Source organism: Acomys russatus, chromosome 9, assembly GCF_903995435.1.
Source record: "Acomys russatus chromosome 9, mAcoRus1.1, whole genome shotgun sequence".
NCBI lineage: Eukaryota > Metazoa > Chordata > Mammalia > Rodentia > Muridae > Acomys > Acomys russatus.
The window spans coordinates 52847850-52866783 of NC_067145.1; the positions used below are offsets into that span (position 1 = coordinate 52847850).

The 18934-nt window shown below is 46.5% G+C and overlaps 2 protein-coding genes across 2 annotated transcripts in view; one reads left to right on the forward strand and one right to left on the reverse strand.

Moving 5' to 3' along the window:
- The window catches only part of Prpf18 (pre-mRNA processing factor 18), an 807949-nt gene that overhangs the window by 474641 nt on the left and 314374 nt on the right, over window positions 1-18934 (reverse strand). The gene's annotated exons all lie outside the window — the stretch shown is intronic.
- The window catches only part of Ccdc3 (coiled-coil domain containing 3), an 89881-nt gene continuing 75442 nt past the window's right edge, over window positions 4496-18934 (forward strand). The window contains exons 1-2 of the mRNA XM_051151341.1: window positions 4496-5046; window positions 7877-8051. Of these exons, the coding sequence (XP_051007298.1) occupies window positions 4673-5046; window positions 7877-8051 (549 nt within the window). The 5' untranslated portion in view covers window positions 4496-4672. The remainder of the gene's footprint in view (window positions 5047-7876; window positions 8052-18934) is intronic.

Below are 18934 nucleotides of genomic sequence, written 5' to 3' on the forward strand. Positions count from 1 at the left end.
TTTGGGTACTATTGGAAGAGCTTTGATTCTTTTGAGTGTCTAAAAGAAGAAAGAAAATAGCCAGGCCTACAGCTGTTTATTTATTGACTTGTCTAAACAGAATGAAAAGTCAAGGCTTTATGGTTTGTGGAGGCAGACAAATCTTTTCCAGTCAGTCCCCCAAGGCACTTGAAGATGAAATTTAAAAGAAAAACCTTTAAATTATCTTGTCTGCATAATCTAAAACATATGACTAAAATAGAAGGGGGCTTCAGGACTGAACAGAGTGAATGCCAGGTCATTTTTGCACTCACTAAATCCTTGGTTGTGGTGGTGTGAGGAGGAATGGCTGCCATAGACTCATGTGTTTGAATAGTTGTCCCATAGGGAGCAGCACTATTAGGAGGTGTGGCCTTGTTGGAGTAGGTGTGGCCTTGTTGGAGTAGGTGTGGCCTTGTTGAAAGTGTATCACTGTTGGGGTGGGCTTTGAGGTCTCCTATGGTCAAGCTAAGCCCAGTGTGGCACACAGTCTCTTTCTGCTGCCTGCTGATCAAGAGGTAGAACTCTCAGCTCCTTCTCCAGCACCGTGTCTGCCTGCACGCTGCCATGTTTCCTGCCATGATGATAATGGACTAAACCTCTGAAACTGTAAACCAGCCCCAATTAAATGCTGTTCTTTATAAGAGCTGCTGTGGTTCTGATGTCTCTTCACAGCAATAAAACCCTAACGAAGACACTGGGGTTGATGCTAACTTATTGCTAACTCTACTAGTACTTCTGAGTAGCTGTGCCCAAAGCACCTGAGAAAAATTATTTCCAGGACGAATTATGTGCTTTGGCTCAAAATTGTATAGATTGCAGCCTACAATCCATGATGTGGTCAATTTTGGGCCCATGTGAGGCAGACCGTCATGGTGGTAGAAGATATTGTGGAAAAGGGCTGTTTATCTCATGGCGGCCAGGAAACAGAGTAAGGGATATAGGAATGGGCCTGGGAAGAAATACATCCCCAAGGGATGTGTCCCCAGGATCCTACTTTCTCCAGTGAGGTCCTGCTTTCCCAAGTTTCTATATTCCCCCAAGTGGCAAAGCCAGCTGGGGACTAAGTGATCAACAAGTGAGCCTATGGGGGACATTTCATATGCAAACCACAGCAGTAACCATCTGCTTGACATAGATGCTAAGTAAAGGGCCACCCTGCGCCTTTAGAGCACCTTCTATTTTTGTCTTTAAGTGCCTTTAAGCATTGACTTCACGTGAGTGTACTTCAGGAGGCTGATTTGCACAGTTTGACTCCTGGTCCAGTTAGTTTCTAGCTCCTACGTATTTGGGAAGTCATTTAACCTCCCTTTGCCCCAATGTCCTCATCAACATAAAGGCAACAGGTCTAGGAGGATAGCCCAGTGAGTAAAGCACTTGCTGTGCAACTGTGTGGACCTGAGACTGGATCTGCAGAACTCACAGAAAGCCTGAAATCCCAGTGGTCCTATGTTGAAATGGGATGTGGAGACAGGAGAATCTCTGGGCACTCCTGGGGCAGCTAGCAAGGTAAACACCGCTGCAAACATAAACAAGGTGGAAGGTGGGGACTGACATCCAAAGCGGTGTTTTGACCTCCACTTGTGCATCATGGCACTTGTGTGCCCACAACCACAAACTCAAATGTGCAGGAGAGCATATATGCACACTACACAACACACGTAAAATCGCACATGCACACCCAAAGACTTTTAAAAATGAGGATGACAACAGCAATATCTATTCTGGAATGTTGTTTTGGCAGTTGAGTTAAGGTGAAACATGCAAAGCCTGTACAGCTGTCCTTGGCTCCTAGTTAGCAACTGTTAATACTGTGATTTGACAGTGCTTGCTCTGAGTCTGTTTGCCAGGAATATAAATTATGCCACATGCCCTCTCTCTCAAGCAAACCTGCAGAACACCTGCTGAGCAACAGTTGTGTCTACACTGTGTGTTTCCCTCCCCACTTCCCATTTCCATATCAAAGCTCTATCCTGCCCCTTTGTGTAGCTGTGTTTGGAAATAAGGCCTTTATGGGGGTAAGTAAGGCTAGGTGAGCTGATGAAGACCTACCTTTATCCCATTGGACTGCAAAGAGGAAGACAGAGGAGCAGAAAGCAAAGGCTGCCTCTTGCTGTAAGGATACAAGATGGCCACTTACATATACTTGAGGGCCAAACGTCCTAGGAGATCCCAGTCTAAGCATCTGGTTACTGAACTTTTAGTCTCCAGACCTGGGAGAAATAAAGCTGCTTTTGTAAGCTTCCAGCCTGTGGTATTTCATTATAACAGCTGGGGCAGGTTCACACAGTAACCCTGTGAAAGTTCCTCGTCTAAATGGCTAGTGAGAGACAATGGGGCCATGCTGATAAGCGGCCTCCGATGTTAGCTGTGAGTGTCACTTCCGCACTCTTTGTGTCAGAGTCTGGTATTTCCCGTGGCAGGTAGCCACAGAGAGCCATTTGTCATTCATATGCTTGTCATGGGTGCCCCCTGGATTTCCTTTGCCTATAATTCAGGTTGTCCTACAGAATTTGTTGAGGCCTCACTGAGCATAGGGGTATACATTTGAAATTCTTGCCTTTAAGGCACTTGAGGGCAGTGTAGCCAGACTGACTGACTGACTGACTGACTCTCTTCAGGCTGAATACTTGACACATGGAGGCCCATGGCCTGCGAAGGGGCTCTTTCAAACACTTCCTTCTGCTTTGGGGCTTCCACAAGGTTTGTGAGAACAAAGCCCGATTGGCTCACTGACAGGAGTCTAAGCTCATGTGACCCTTATGTCACCTGAAGCTCTCCAAGTCTGTCAACTGGATAATGCTGTCTCAAATCCCTTTTATTGTCTGAAAGTGCCAAACAGCCTCCTCAGTTTCTTCCATCCCATCTTCCTTGTAAGCCCTTTCTGGATGGGTTGAGGTTGTTTTTAAAGAGCTGCCTGTCAAGACCTGCACCTAGCTGGGCATGGTGGCACACACCTTTAATCCTAGTACTCAGGAGGCAGATCTCTGTGAGTTCAAGGCTAGCCTGGTCTATAGGGTGAGTCCAGGACAGCCAAGGCTATTGCAAAGAGAAATCTTGTCTTGAAAAAAACCCAAAACAAACCACCACCACTAACAACAAAAAGGCCCTACATCCATCTCAAACCATCTAACTGAACTTCGGGACTCCCTGGAAGACCTGGGGGCCCAGTGAGGGGAGCCCCAGTTCTTACATTTCCATTCTCACTTCTGTATATTCTCTTCTCTCTAGGGCCTTGAACAATTAAGCTGGGTTCCTGCGTCCAAACCCCCAAAGGAGATGCTACAGAAACCTTCTATTTTAAGGGCAATTTTGCTTATAAATGTGTTCAAAAAATGCATTAAATACAATATGTATCTTATAATAATGACATGGATAACACCCATAACATGAGTATATGATTAATTTATTTACAAACTGGTATTCTTATTCCTTCCTTCCTTCCTTCCTTCCTTCCTTCCTTCCTTCCTTCCACAGTTTCGTTAACCCATGCTGGACTCAAACTCCCTACAAAGCTTCCTATGTATGAGACCAGGCCTGACCTTTCTGATCCTCCTGCCTCCACCTCCAGAGTCCCAAGTGTGTACCACCGTGCCCAGTGATGAGGTGCTGGGGATCAGCTCCTGGCCATGGTGCACGCCCAGCAAGCATTCTTGAGCCTGAGCTACACCCTCAGCCCTCAGGTGATTCATTCTCACTACACCAAGAATAGTCAGGGCAGCGGAGAGTGAGGACTTTTGAGGGTTAAGATCACTTCCATTCCACGCGGCAACTAGTGAAAAGCTGTTTTGAGTTCACTGATGAATTTGCTTCCTAGGGGTAGGACTTTCAGAAACTGAGGCTGTATAAAATCCGTTAACTTAAAAAACAAACAAACAAACAAAAGAACCCAATGCATTTTCAAGTCTTTATAACTCACTCTGTGTGTGTGTGTCTGTGTATTACACGTTTGTGTGTGTGTGTGTGTGTGTTGCACGTGCACATGATAGATGAGAGGGAGAGTGATGGGGGGAGAGGGGAGGAGAGGAAAGAAATGAGGGAGAGAAAGAGAGAAGGGAGGGGGAGGAGATATTATTATTCTATACGAAGTTCTGGGAAGATAAAATCAGATTTGTTTTCTGTCTGCTTTGGTTCTAAATCACTTGCATGGAAAACTTAGAGAAGTTTGTGGAGTACGCAAATTAGAGCAGCAGTCGAGGGACACCTGCGGAGGGAGCAACTCTTTACACCTGGCAAGCTCTGATCTAGCCCATAGTGGTGCTCTACGAAACGATTGGGTCTGGTAGTCAAGATCTAGACCGTAGGTCCCGCCGCCGCCCGGGAGTCCCAGGGCGCCAGGGTCAGTCCTCTCCTCCGGGAACTCTGCGGGGCCGGGTTGCCCGGCGGACTCCCCGCCCCTGCGGCCGTCCACGCCCCAGTCCCCGCCCGTCCCGTCCCGTCCTCACGACCCTTTTTAAGCGTGGCCGGGCTAAGACCGGGATGTGGTGATCCCGGCCTCAGAGCTAGCCACGCACCCAGCTCCTCGGAGCGCGCTCAGACGAGCGCCCAGGCCGTGGTTCCCGGGAGGGCGAGCAGGCGCTGCGGGCTCCCCCGCTCCCCGCGGCTCCCCGCACTCGTGCGGGCCATGCGCCCGGGCTAGAGCATAGCCGCAGGCATGCTGTTCCTACGGCTGCTCGCCGCGTTCAGCCTCGCCGCCTACCCGGCGCCCGCGCTCGCCTGCCAGCTGCCCTCGGAGTGGAGACCCCTGAGCGAGGGCTGCCGCGCTGAGTTGGCAGAGACCATCGTGTATGCCAAGGTGCTGGCGCTGCACCCCGAGGTGCCCGGCCTCTACAACTACCTCCCGTGGCAGTACCAAGATGGAGAGGGAGGGCTCTTCTACTCCGCGGAGGTGGAGATGCTGTGTGACCAGGCGTGGGGCAGTATGCTGGAGGTGCCCGCCGGCTCCCGGCTCAATCTCACGGGTCTGGGCTACTTCTCCTGTCACTCCCACACGGTGGTACAGGACTACTCCTATTTCTTCTTTGTCAGGTGAGCCTGGCTCCTCTGTGGGCTACGTGCAGCAGGTCAGGAGCACCCCCAGGGACCCGTTTCTCTTGTTCTGTCCTTTACGAAGATCTTGACCACCTTTGGCTAAGGATGTTTAAAATTCAGAGATGATTTTGGAGTTCTATGCACAGAAGGGCGTTAAAGGCAAAAAGGTCAAAGTGCCTTTGTTTATGAGACTATTTCTCCCCGTTTTCCTGGGGGTGATCTTGCTACCTCAGCTCCTCATGCCACCACACGCAGCTATCAAAATGCTTTTCAGCCACCCATGTGATGTATTGAGAAAGATGACCTTTGCAATTAGTTGCTGGGATTCTGGCTTTGAACTTCTCCAGTGTGAGTTTTGAGCCAATTCTCTCAGGGTCCCGTTCTCACACTTCTGCCCTTCACCGATTCCCAGCTGGATAAGAGCGAGAAGCAAATGGTGATAAGGGGACGGGACAGGACGCGTGAAGCACACAGGAGAGTCTGGTGGCTTAGCGCACGTTCACTCTCTCCTGCCTCCTTCAATGTCAGAAAGCAGGCCAGCTGTCTGCTTCCGCTCTCATACCCTGGCCAGCTAATTCAAATTAGCACAACTTGACTGGGAGCCTGCTAGGGACCAGGAGAGGTAAAGACCCCGGGTCACAAGGCTTTGAAGAGTGCAGATGGGCATCAGGCAGGTGGTCCCTTGTAGACAATATTCATCTTGTGAAGTTCCACATAGATTGGCCTGTGATCAACAGGAAATGCATCTGCCCTTAAATCCAGTTCATTTTTTTTTTTTATTGACTACTGAATTCAATCCAAGTCACAGGTAGAAAATGGCAGGTGGATCCCCAAGTTCGTGGGCAGCTGCTAATTCAATTAAGGTGGATATAAAACAAGCGAGAGAGACACAGACAGGGTTTAAGGCAGTCAGCGGTTCAATCCAAAGCCCCAGTCTTTACCAGTTGTAAAACAGCACCAACACAGAGGCTCTTGGGAATGACTCTGACCGGTGGCAGCAGATTCAGTTTGGAATCCCTGAGAAAGAAACCAGTAAGTTCCGCAGAGGGGCGTCCTTAAACTCAAGGCCACATGTGCTTTCCATATTGAAGGCTGGCTAAGTTTAGAATGCATGTTCTGCTTTGTGTTGGCTTGAACGGCTTAGCCAGATTAGGTTGATTTTTTTTTTTTTTGTAATTGTCTGGAAAGTATACTTTCTAAATAAAGTCAGCCAAGGCTGTGAGCGTGCCTTTCCTTGATAGAGAGAAATCTAACTCAGCCTTTTCATGTTTTTGTTTGGGGAAAACAGTGAGAGCCCAGCTATAAAACAACTTGACAGCGCTTTATTTTCCACTGGATAAAAGCTCAAGAAAAGAGCAGACAGTGTTGGATTCTTGCTTTTTTTTTTTTTTTTTTTTAATCACAACATGGTCCAGTGACTGTGCAGTGGTCAGCCAATGTTTTCATATTTTGCGATGACCTATTTCCAGAAAGTTAAGACAGTCACACAACGTGGTGACAGATTGTCCTTTCACAAGGCCGTCTTCCCTTGAATTAAGTAGGCTAAGAAGTGCATACAAAGCATCCTCCAGTGCTGTTCTGGCCTATTCCTCTGTCTCTTGCTCACTAGCTGGGATGACAAATGGAAAGGAGGAAGAAGTGACTTGGGATCATTTCAGAGAGCTCGGTCCATGGGTGTGTGACTCTGGACACTTGGGCAGATGGTTACTGGCAGTGCATGGGGCAGCAGCTGTTTGCCTCATGGCAAACAGGGTAGGAAGCAGAGTAGGAATGAAGGAAGGGGCCACAGCAGGATATACCCCCACCCCCAAAGGCATACCCCAGTGGCTCATTTCCTCCAGGGAGAGCCAACCTTCTGAAGTGTCCACAGCCTGCACCCAATGTTGGGTACCACCATTGAGCACATGGAACTGAGAGGAAGGGGAGCATCTCAAGTTCAAACTGGAACATTTGGGTTATAACTCTCGCTTCCCTCCCATCCGGATCCGTTCTATTTCTAGGAAGCACTTTACACTTGAGCATGTAGAACTATTCACTAATATTTGTACTGCGTTCACTCTGTGCCAAGTTCTTCATTCTGTTTGTGTGTGCTGGATCTGCATGTGTATATGTGTGTGTGGAGCATGCAAGAGGAGCATGCAGAGGCCAGAGGAAGACATTGGCTGTTTTCCTCTATTCCTCTCTACTTTTAATGCCTTGAAACAGGGTCTCTCATTGACCTGGAAACTTAACTGTTTGGGCCAGGCTAGACGCTCAAGACCTGCCTGTCTCTGCCCTCTCCGCCGCTCAGTGTTGGTGTTACTGGCATGCACAGCCATGACTGGCTTTTTCTGTGGGTGCTAGGGATTTGAACTTGGGTCCTCATGCTTGGTCAGGGAGTACTCTTACCCACTGAGCCACATTTATACTTTTCTCATGTGATACCCATAGTAATACCAAGAAAGCATAATCTACTACACTCCTCTTGTGGCAGATTGGAAGACAATGGTGCTTAAAGAAGAAGCTTGTTTCATGTCATGAACCCAATGTAGCAGTGAGACTTGAATCACATTATAACTGCTGCCTGTTTACCAGGAAGCATGGACAATAGGCAGGCATCTCCCTTCCCGCTGTCTAGACTCCATTCTTCAGAAAGCCTTAAGTTGGATTCAAGCAGTGTAAAGTGGAAAACAATTAGAAGCGCTAACTGTAGGGGTCCCTTCCTGAGAACCATGCCAGATTTCATGATGAGATTAGCAAGGCCGTCTCTGTCTTTTGCGAACTAGACTGAAGCTGGCCCACCTCCAATAGCCTCACTTGTACCTCTGCTTTGACCCCTCCCCCTTAGGATGGATGAAAATTACAATCTCTTGCCACATGGAGTCAACTTCCAAGATGCCATCTTTCCAGACACACAAGAAAACAGAAGGATGTTTTCCAGCCTTTTCCAGTTTGCTAACTGTTCCCAAGGGCAGCAGCCGATGACCTTCTCGAGTGGCTGGGAGATCCAAGAAGACAACAGGGTAAGAGCCCATGACTTGGCAAAACAGTAAGTGTGGTCCCATCTTCTCTGAACATCACGGTCAAAAGCGTCAAGAATGTGCTTCCCAATGATGTAATCCCCCTACGAGACGATGCTGCTCATAGGTTTAGTGCTTGAGAAGGAGTTCTTCACAAAGCAAGAACGAGACGCGAGGGAGGTACATGTGGGTTCTCCTTCTTCAAAAGGGAGACAAAAGTCAAAGCTATGTTGCACTCATTTGATTTACATCTCTTGGCATAGAGCTCCAGACTAAGTGTTCAATGCCTGTAAACCATTATGGCTCTTCTTGTGATTGACGGTCTGAGGCTCCAAGAAGTGGGTCTCAACCCCTTGTGGGGGGCGGGTGTTGAGTGAATCTTTTACAGGGGTTGCATATCAGATATTTACACCACGGTTCATAACAGTAACAAAATTACAGTTTTGAGGTAAAACCAAGTTAATTTTGTGGTTGGGGGTCACCACAACATTGAGGAACTGTATTGAAGGGCTACAGCATTAAGAAGGTTGAGAACCACTGATCTAAGGCATTTTCTTGGGAGAAAAGGAAATGAAATAAAATGAACTCTCAGAGATAACATCCAATGCTTAACTTTAAGATTGATTTTGTGTGTGAGTGTTTTTCCTGCATATATGTATGTACACCATATGTGTTCCTGGTACCTGGGGAGGTTAGAAGAGGGTGTTGGATGCCCTGTAACTGGACTTTTGGATGGTTATGAGGCACCATGTGGGTCCTGGAAATCAAACCTATGCCCTCTGGAAGAGCAGAAAGTGCTCTTAACTGCTGAGCCTCCTCTCTAGCCTCCGTTCCATGATTTTAATGTTTACAGGGTTGTAGAGGGAGTGTAATCCAGCAACATGGCTAATCTGGCTGGAGTAGACGCACACCTTTAATCCCAGGAGACAGAGGCAAGCAAATATTTGAGTTCAAGGCCAGCCTGGTATAGAGCAAATTTAGGGTAAAGAAAAGCTTAGGTCCAGGTGTGGTGGTACACGCCTTTAATCCTACCAAGGAGACAGAGGCAAGCAGGTCTCTGAGTTCTAGTCAGTTCTTAAATCTGTGAGTTGAGAGGCAGTGCAGTGGAGTTGAGTTTTTACCAGGAGAGTTTTACACAGAGAGGTTGAAGAGAGAACAAGCTGGACACAGGTAAGGCCAGAACAAGTCAGAGAATGAGAAGGATCCAGAAGATTAGAGCAGATTGCTAGAGTTAGTTTGAGGCCAAGCAGAACAATTCAGTCAGAAACCAAGAGAGAAGCCAGATTGAATCAGTCAGCTAGGAGAGGAGTTTGAGTCAAAACAGGTGAGTTGAACCAGCCAGCCAGAGCTCAGAAAGAACAAGAAAGGGTGAGCTTATTCAGCAGTAAGTCTCAGAGGCTGAAAACATTCTGTGCCTAAGTTAGATTGTATGGAAACTAGAAGCTTCCAGGAGTAGGCCTAGGTTAGTAGACAGAGGCAGTAAACCTCCGAAGCCTCCGAGACGACATTTACTTCAGGCAGAGAGTCCAAGTGTCTGCGGTAAAGAGTTACGGCTTTGAGTATGGAAATAGAAAGAGATCTTCCAATCTGTGCCAAATGCCAGCGAGGGGAAATTTTTAGGGATTGTCACTTTTTGCAAACAAAGCCAGTGTCACAATGGCACTGTTGGGATAGATTAAGTGAGAACAGGCCTGTGGGCTGCTGGCCCATCACTCCTGGTCCTCTCTCCAAAATAGATTTGAAGTTAAGTGACCAACTTCTGAAGCTGGGTCTGATGTGGATGTCAATTCCAGCAGTGACCCTAATTTATGGTTTAAGGAATCACCTTGGATGTGTCTGGTGGCTCCATTCTTTGCACCCACGTGTGGAGGGGTTGAGAGGTGTGATGTCTTGCCTGGTGTCATCTTCAGCTCAGGCATCCCTGGGCCCAGAGCCTTTTCTCTTACTCTCACAGAGCAGCTGCTCCTGTGATGGGCAAGGCTGTCCAGGCATAGATGTCATCCATTGGCTTTTTCCATACTGCCAGGAGGTTCCTGCTGTAGATCTACCCTGGTGCTAGCACTCTAGGGTCTCCTCGTTCTTCTCCCCTGCTTTCTGAGAGTTTTCTGGGGTTCGTCAGCCTGTGTTTTATTGCAGCACGGCCCTAAGAACTGGCTATGTTTTCTCCTCTTCTTCTCCTTCCTGTTTGCATGTCCAGATACAGGTGTGTGCTGCTGCACTTGCCTATGTGTATGGAGATATGTGCAGGCCAGAAGACTTCTGGTTTTGGCTTCAGGTACAATATTGGCAGGTTATTAAAGAAAACATTTAATTAAGCTTATGGTTCCGGAGGGTTAGGGTCCATGATGGTGCAGCAAAGGCGTGGTGGTAGGAACAGTGGAGAGTTATCTTGACATCAAAGCAGGAGACTGAGAGAATTGGACATGGTGCCAGTCTTTTGAAATTTCAAAGCCCACCCCTAGTGATACTTGTTGTGGTTAATTTATTAATATAGCCTAATAATGTTTATTATCAGGTCCATAATTATTATTATGGCAGTATTTTCTAACCCTCCAGCAATCAGACAAGACACAGATACTTGTTATATTTTAAAATAGCCTTAGTTAACCGGGGGCAGGGCAGATATTAATCCCCTAAAGTACTTCCCGTACCATCTGCTTCTAATAATTTTTATCAAGCCACCTTCCATCCATAATTCCAAATACTTGCTAATTATCATCATCTGGGCCAAGTCTCCATCCATGCTGGCCATGTTCTTCTCTTCCACCTAACCTATGGCACAGCCTTCTCCCTCTCTTCTCCTCTCCTCTCCTCTCCTCTCCTCTCTTCTCACCTCTCCTCTCAATAGTCTCTATGTAGCCAGAAGCCCTGGAACCGTAGCCACACCTATTCCATTTGCCCTGCCCAGGTGTGATGGCCTTTTATTGGGCAAGGTACAGGTGGGGCACAGAGACAGCAAGCAGTAATTAGCATCAAAATACATCTGACCAACCTCCAACAGATACACTTCCTCTAAAAAAGCCACACACCTCTCAATCCTTTTTAGACAGCTCCACCAGTTGGGAACCAAGTATGCAAACACAGGAGCCTATGGGGGCCATTCTCATTTAAGCCTTCTGCTCTGCTCTTTTTCATTTTGTGACAAGGGTCTTTTATTGTTCTGGACTTCTCTCAGAAGGCCAGGTTGGCTGGCCACCAAACCCCAGGGGTCCCTGCTACTTTTACCCCTGCTGTTCTGGGGTTAGAAGGGTGTGTCATCATGCCTAGCTTTTTAAAATTTATTTTTATTTTTATTTTTATTTTATTTTATTTTTATGTGGGTTTTGGGGGATTAAATTCAGGTCTTCTTCATTCAAAAACATATTACAAACTGAACTCTCTCTAGTCCTTTTTTTCTTGTGCGTGTGCATGTGTGCGTGTGTGTGTGTGTGTGTGTGTCTGTGTGTGTGTGTGTGTGTGTGTGTATGTGTGCAAGTCATACCTAGTCTATCAGGAATGTAATCAGTTTAGTTTTAGTTTATTTTGTGGAAGCTTTGCAAATGTATATGACCCACACTAGCATTAGATTTATGTCAAAAGATCAAATATTACCCACAAGAGTTTAAGAGGCTCAGCCCTAAAACTTCACATAATGAAGTTATTAACATTTGTTTGGAATTAGATTTTCCAACATTAAAAAAAGGGAGAGAACAGAATAATAGGACTGCAGGGGATAGTTTCAGAGTGGAGGCAGGTCTATTACTGTGGGCCAGATGCTCATCTTGGGGGGATCATTTTTCCCCTTTAGTCACCCAGGCCTCTTAGATAATGGAGTGTGGGATGCTGGGCACATGGAGGAGGAGTCAAAATCTGAAGAGTGTGTGTGTGTGTGTGTGTGTGTTTGTGTGTGTATGTATGTGTAAGTGTGTGTATATGTGTGTGTATGTGTGTGTGTAATTATCCCAGAATGTTGTTCTTATGGGTAGTAAATGTAGTTTTGATTCAGAGCACTCTCAAATTTCCAGACTGATTTCCCTCATTCCTTTTTTACTCCCTTCCTTCTTTGGAAGGGACTATCTCAGAACTCAGTGAAAGTATCCATCTATCATCTGTCTGTCTGTCTGTCTATCTATCTATCTATCTATCTATCTATCTATCTTTCTATCTATTTATCATCTATGTATCTTCTACCTATCTATCTTCCATCTATCATGTGTGTTTGTACATGTGTTCATATATGTGAGCACTAGGGTCTCATGGTTGTTGGACTCTTCTGTTAAGGTTGAAGTCTGGCATTACTGGATAGCCCCTGAGCTCTATGCTAAAATGATGGACTCCCTTCCTCAGCTGGGGTCCCTCCTCTATGCCTGATCTGGGGAAACCCCAGATCCTTTACGGAGTGTCACATAGCCCTCAGGGAGACGACAGGCCCAACCTTTTTTCTGATAAGAAACCTGTTCAGGATGTACCTGCAGATTCCTGGAAATACCCTCCATGCTAATAAGATGTCTTGATACCTTAGCTTTCAACCAATGACCTTTTTCTGCACCTGGAGTTCATCCCCCACCCATAGGATAATTAAGGACTGTGTTCCCCTTCTTATGGTAGGACTGTGTAAGTAAAGTATCCCTGGCATTCCTAGCCTGAAACCCTTCCCACTGCCCAAGGTTTACAGTGTCCCTGATTCATGAAATAAATGCTCTCTCTCCTTCTCTCCCCGTCTCCCTTTCTTTCCACCTCTCTCCACTTCTCCACCAATACGTCTGAAACTTGCTGCTTTCTTCTCTGAACCTTCGAATTTGTCTGCCTACCCTGGCAAGGCAGGCTCACATCTCAAGGTTGTGGGCTGTACCCAAAGCAGCCACCATGGGTGCCTGAGCCAAATTGGGCTCCCAAAGGTGCTTGTCTTGTCTTGGTTGGAGCTCCATGCTTCCTGCTGCTGCCTGGCCTGGGACTGACTGGCAGCTTAGCTAAAAGAGCTATAACCTCCCACTGCTGCTAACACAGCCATTTAAAAAGAGCTATAATACTTGTTATAGAGAAACCCCCTTTCTCCTGCACCCGCAGCTGAACTGGAGCTCTTACCGCATGGAAGTGTCTGGGCTTCCAGGAGATGGAAAATGATACATGTAGATCCCCAGGCTGGTCTGTATAGCCCAGACCAATCTCATGTTTTCAATCCTCCTTAGGTCAGCCTCCTAAGTGCTGGAGTTGAAGGCGTGTGCCACTATCCCTAGAAGCTAGTTTTTTGTTGTTGGTTTGTTTTGTTTTGTTTTTAATATTTAACCCACAGGCTGGGGAGATGGTTGAGTGGGTAAATGCTCCTGAATGCTAGCCGCAGACACAGAGGAACATCTTGTCTTTCCACAACGTCACAGTTTATTGAGCAGCAGCACATCTCAAGGACCAGAGGTGTCAGTGACAGCAACTTGACGGGTAAACAGATAGTAAACATCATGCACTAAGTATATATGCACACGTGTAATCCATAGGAGGAATGCAAGTTAAAGCGGCTTCAGCAGAGTACACAAGGTTTCAGAAGGGGGCTGTGAGAATCTGTCTTGATAAGATACAAGCCAGACCTAGTGCTGGAGTCAGGACTTGAGAACCAAGGCTACAGAGCTCAGCTGTGCGGTGAAGGCCTGAGCCCAAGTCCAAGATGAGGAAGCCGCTGCGTTACCCTCATTTGGTTTCCATTGCTGTGGTCGAGACCATGAGCAAAAGCAGCTTGGAGAGGAAAGGGCTTATTTCATCTTCTATCTTAGTCAGGGTAGGAGTCTGGAGGCAGGAACTACAGCAGAGGCTGCTGTGGAGGGACAGCGCTTACGGCCATGCTTCCCGTGCCTTACTCAGCCTGCTTTCATATAGCACTCAAGATAGCCTGCGCAGGGATGGGCCCTCCTTCCTCAGTCACTCACTAATCAAGAGAATACCTCACAGACTTGCCTACAGGCAAACAGTTGGCAGGGGCATCTTGTCAGTGAAGGTTCTTTCCAAGCTAAAGTTGACCAGACCCAGCATGGGCTGTTTCCAGTTAAGGTTCACTTGGGTGAACAGGTCAATGGGCAGGTGGTTGCATAGGCTGAGTAGACAGAGGGGCCCCTAGTGGAGTTGAAGCTCCAGGGACGTTGGGGAGTTCGCTGCTTGTCAATCCTCCATGTACATACTCACTATCAGATGGTAGGCTGGCGTGACACCATCCTATCGAGATGTTACGTGTCCATCGGCTTATGGGAGCCAGTCAAGGGAATTATGTCTAATAAGTTCTTAGGTCTGGGTCCCCTGGTTGGCTTTTAATACACTCCTGTGCCTCCACATTCTCAGTTCACCTTAGTAAATGTACCAGTGGCTCACTTTTACTCCCAGGCATTTATCTGCCTGTGTTGGATGGGTTGTGCCTGGCAGATGTACAGTTTGTGGGTCTATCTACACAGCGCTTATACCTGCCCTTTCTCAAAATGGAGTAAAAAAATCACAGAGCAACAGGTTGATAAATCACTGTTTTATGCCACACAGAATAACCTAGAGTGGGACAAAGCCTTATTTCAGTACCACACAGAGCTGCTGACCTGAGGTGGGACCCTCAGCACTGCTGGAAAGCTGGTGCTGTAGTCAGGTACGTGTGATCCCAGCACACTCTTACCGGGGAATGGAAGGTTGACACAGGAGAACTATTACCACCTCTTCAGTCAGTAGAGACAAGTCTCAAACAAGGTGGAAGGTGAGAACTGACACCTCTTCAGACCTCCACAAGCATACCATATACCAGGCATGTAAAAGCATGGCAGGCAGGGTACCACCTGTAACCCAAGAACCTGAAGACCAAGAAAGGTGATTCTCAAGGCAAGTTAGCTACTTAGACCAGCCAATCGCTGAGCTCTGGGTTCAGCTACGTGACCCTGGATCAATAAATAAAATGAAGAGCAATTAAAGGAGATATCCTACATCAGTTTGAAGCCTCTATATACAAACATGAACACACATATGCCTGCAGACATGCAAACATGAATGCATACACACAACGGATGCAAACACACACACACACACACACACACACGCACATACATGGATATGCATGAGCACACAGAAAGCTTAACTTAAATCTAACCATATTTACTTTTGTTTTTAAGTCTGTACTTCATTTCTTTTTTTTTTTTTTAAGAGTTTATTTATTATGTATACAGTATGCATCAGATCTCATTATAGATGGTTGTGAGCAACCATGTGGTTGCTGGGAATTGAACTTAGGACCTCTGGAAGAGCAGTAAGTACTCTTAACTGCTGAGCCATCTCTCCAGCCCCCCTAACCATATTTACTTTTAAAAGTTCTGTTGTGAACCTTGCAAAATTCCTTTGTCATATGGAGTGTTCCATACGGCTGTGTGTGGACAAAGAGTTACAGGAAGATTTATTGGCATTTCCTTCCTTCCTTCCTTCAAAAAGAAACCAAAGCAAACAACAAAAACAAATAGAAAAGAAAACAGGCTACATCACCTGCCCTTTTCTTTGGGCATGCAACCCTCCAGTTTTCTCATCTTCCCAGGGTAAGCATGCCTATGATTGCAGACATGTTACCTGTTCTCCCATAATCTAATGAGGGTTCAAAAAAATTGCTAGTTAGATCACCTCGCCTCCAAGTAGGAATACGTGCTTGGCCGGAGGAAGCTTTTATTAATGAGAACTCGTTAATTCCTCACATGTTTCAAGAGCACTTGTGAGTGGCCATGGACTTTGCTATTCTTACAGTGTCTTAGGGGATAAACCTTGTGGGTGTGTAGCAAGCTCGTATGCTTTTTGTTGCTGATGGTCGTTGCTCGCCAAACTACCTTGCAACCCAGACAGGTGACCTAGACTCAAGTCATGAAGGATACATTTGATCCTCTTCACGAATAGGCTCTTTTTTTTTTCCCCGTGGAGCACCATGTGACTTGGGGAGGTGATCTGGAGGTTAAGGGCTGGAATAGTAGGAAAATCTTACATGGGGATGCTTTTGTGCAGCATACCCACAGTGTCATTCAACTCAATTTACAGGAGTGAAACCCTCCCACACTCTGGTAACCCCTCCCAGCACTTAGTTTTTAAGCACCCCACCTACCCCTTAGTTCATAGCAACATCATCTTGCTTTCAAAAGTTGCCAAGACATCAGTAGTGTCACTAAGTGTTCACCGCCTCGCCATTGGTGTCATGGTGTTAATGGGACTTGAGGGGAGGTCTTTGGCAACCAGAGTCTTTACTGGCAGGATTCTCTGTACTCCAGCCAAGAACATTTTTCCTTTCTCTTTTTTCTCCTGCTTGGGCGAGTGTAACAGTCAAAACAGAAGTTGGATGTTTTCCCTTTTCTACCAGTACTATCCCCCAGGACCAAGACCTAGCCTCACCCGACTTACATCAGTCTTTCATAAAATGTCATGGGATTAAAATAAAACCTGCGAAGGTCAGGCTGCCCCCTCGTTCTCCTTTCCTTGTTTGGAGTTGGGATGGAGCTGCCTCCCCCTAAGCTGCCTTGGAAGGAATGTGAGCCCCTCATCAGATTGGGCTCTGCTGTGTGCGGAGCAATGGCCTTGGGCAGCTCCTTTCCTTTCTCATAGCCCAAGTTTGCTCATCTAGAAAAGGAGACCCACAGAAACAATGGCTGCTACATCAAGAGTGTGCACCTCACGATGCCTTTTGTAAACTGTGAACAGCAGTTCAGGGGTCCATCATGACCGTAGTTACTTCAAAGGCATTCAACATGGCATTTTTATAAGTGAAAACAAAACCCACCCTATCTGGGGCTGGAGAGATGGCTCAGTGGTTAAGGTCGCATATGTCTTTTGCAGAGGACCATAGCTCTGTGCCAAGCATCCATGTCAGGTGTCTTACAACCACCTGCAGCCCCAGCTCCGGGGGATTCAGTGCCATCAAGCCGTCATGGACACCTTGTGTTCATGTTCACACTCCCCAAGGCCCCATACATGTAACAACAATAACAACAACAACACCTTCCTGTAACCCCTGAGGCCTGCTGAGATTGGAGACATGTGGGTGATGGGAATGGGCAAAGGGGAAGGGAGTGTGTGCGTGTTCTTCCATTCTGCGAGCAGCATTTAGAAACTTCTGGGCAGGAGTTCCTTGAAGAAGTATGTCAGTTGAATTGGAAACAGATAACATGTCCATGTGGGCCCAAATCTGAAAGTAGAGAATGGTCTCAGTGGAAAATCTCCATCTCTGATGCTCATTTCCCGGTTCTTTCCTACCAGCCCCCCTGACCCCCAGACACACAGCCATGGTTACTAACTTCTTTCTTTCTTTCTTTCTTTCTTTCTTTCTTTCTTTCTTTCTTTCTTTCTTTCTTTCTTCCTTTTTTTAGATTTATTTATTATGTATATGTTTTGCCTGCATATATACACCTGCAGGCCAGAAGGCGGCACCAGATTTCATTATAGATGGTTGTGAGCCACCATGTGGTTTCTGGGAATTGAACTCAGGACCTTTGGAAGAGCAGGCAGTGTTCTTAACTGCTGAGCTATCTCTCTAGCCCGGTTACTAATTTCTTGTGCAAACATTCAACGAGTGTTTTAATGCTGCAAATACAGTTCTGTGTATGTTATTTACTGCTGTCTTTGATAGAATAGTGGAGTACTGTGTACACTTCGCTGTGCCTTGCTTTGTTCACGTATAGATTAGAAGATTGCTCCCTATCTGAAGATGTCTTAAATGGCTGTGCAATATCCCATTGTGTGGATGTAACATGGTATGTCATATTTAATGATGTCCCCTGCTGTTGGGTTTTTGGGCCGTTACTTAAACAACATTACTACAAATGGTGTTGACATCATTATATATAACTAATTTACAAGACTCGTTACTATGTGTAATCTTCAGCAAATGTTTCGATACTTCCGATGAGGCGGCTACTGTGAGATGCTACAGTTTCAATGTTTAGCAAAATCTAAAGGCCCTGATGTCATATAGTCTTATGGTCCTAATTGGCAACTGACATAACCCAAAGACCACAGTGATCAAAATGCCATAATCAAAAGATCATTTCATACTTTTAAATGGAAATAATTGGTCCAACTTAAGAAATTACGCAACTAAGGGTCCTTACCTAGACTTGAAGGGGAAGAAAATCTCCTTAGATGAACTTATACCCGAGATAAAATCTAGCATGCAAAGCGGCATATCCAAGTTAACGTGGGTGCCAGGAGGTCAGAGCTAAGGGTGTGGGGGAGAAAGATGAGGCCTGAGTTCTGGCAGGAGCTGACCGTGCCTGGCTTGAAAGGCCCCAGAAAGATCCAGACTTTGTTCCAATCTCAGGGAAATCTTTGATCCTTTGCAGGGAAGGGTAATGGGAAAGCAAATTAACAAAAGTGGGACCTGGGGTTGGCGGGGCTGGAGCGATTCCCTGTGATGCAGTTGAGAGAGACTCCCGCCATAGAGGAACTGGATCAATGCTGGACTAGGGTAGAAACAGCAGCAATGAGGGAAGCAATCGAATCTGAGAGGTACTTGGGATTAAATTACCATCCTGTCCTAAGAGGGCTCCAAGACTGCTTGTGGACACCTGCAATGTACCCTTTATGGAATATTTCTTCATTTGGAGGGTGACTCAGATTCTAAGTGTCTGATCTGTACCCACAGACCCCACTGATGGGAAATGCATTATGGCAGACAAAGCAAATTGGTGATAGGGTGGATTGTGAAACTTGGAACACGGCTGTGCCTTCAAATCCTTCCGCAAAGTTCCACCACCAACCATGGATCGAATACTCAAATACATAAGCCCACGGGGCTACTTTCATTCAAACCACCACAGTTCCCAGCAAGGAGTTCTTATTGGTGAAGTGTAAAGTACAGAGGCATGGCTGAGTTCCATGGAGCCACTAGTCCTTAAGACAGAACAGCTGCAGGGCACACAGCTTTG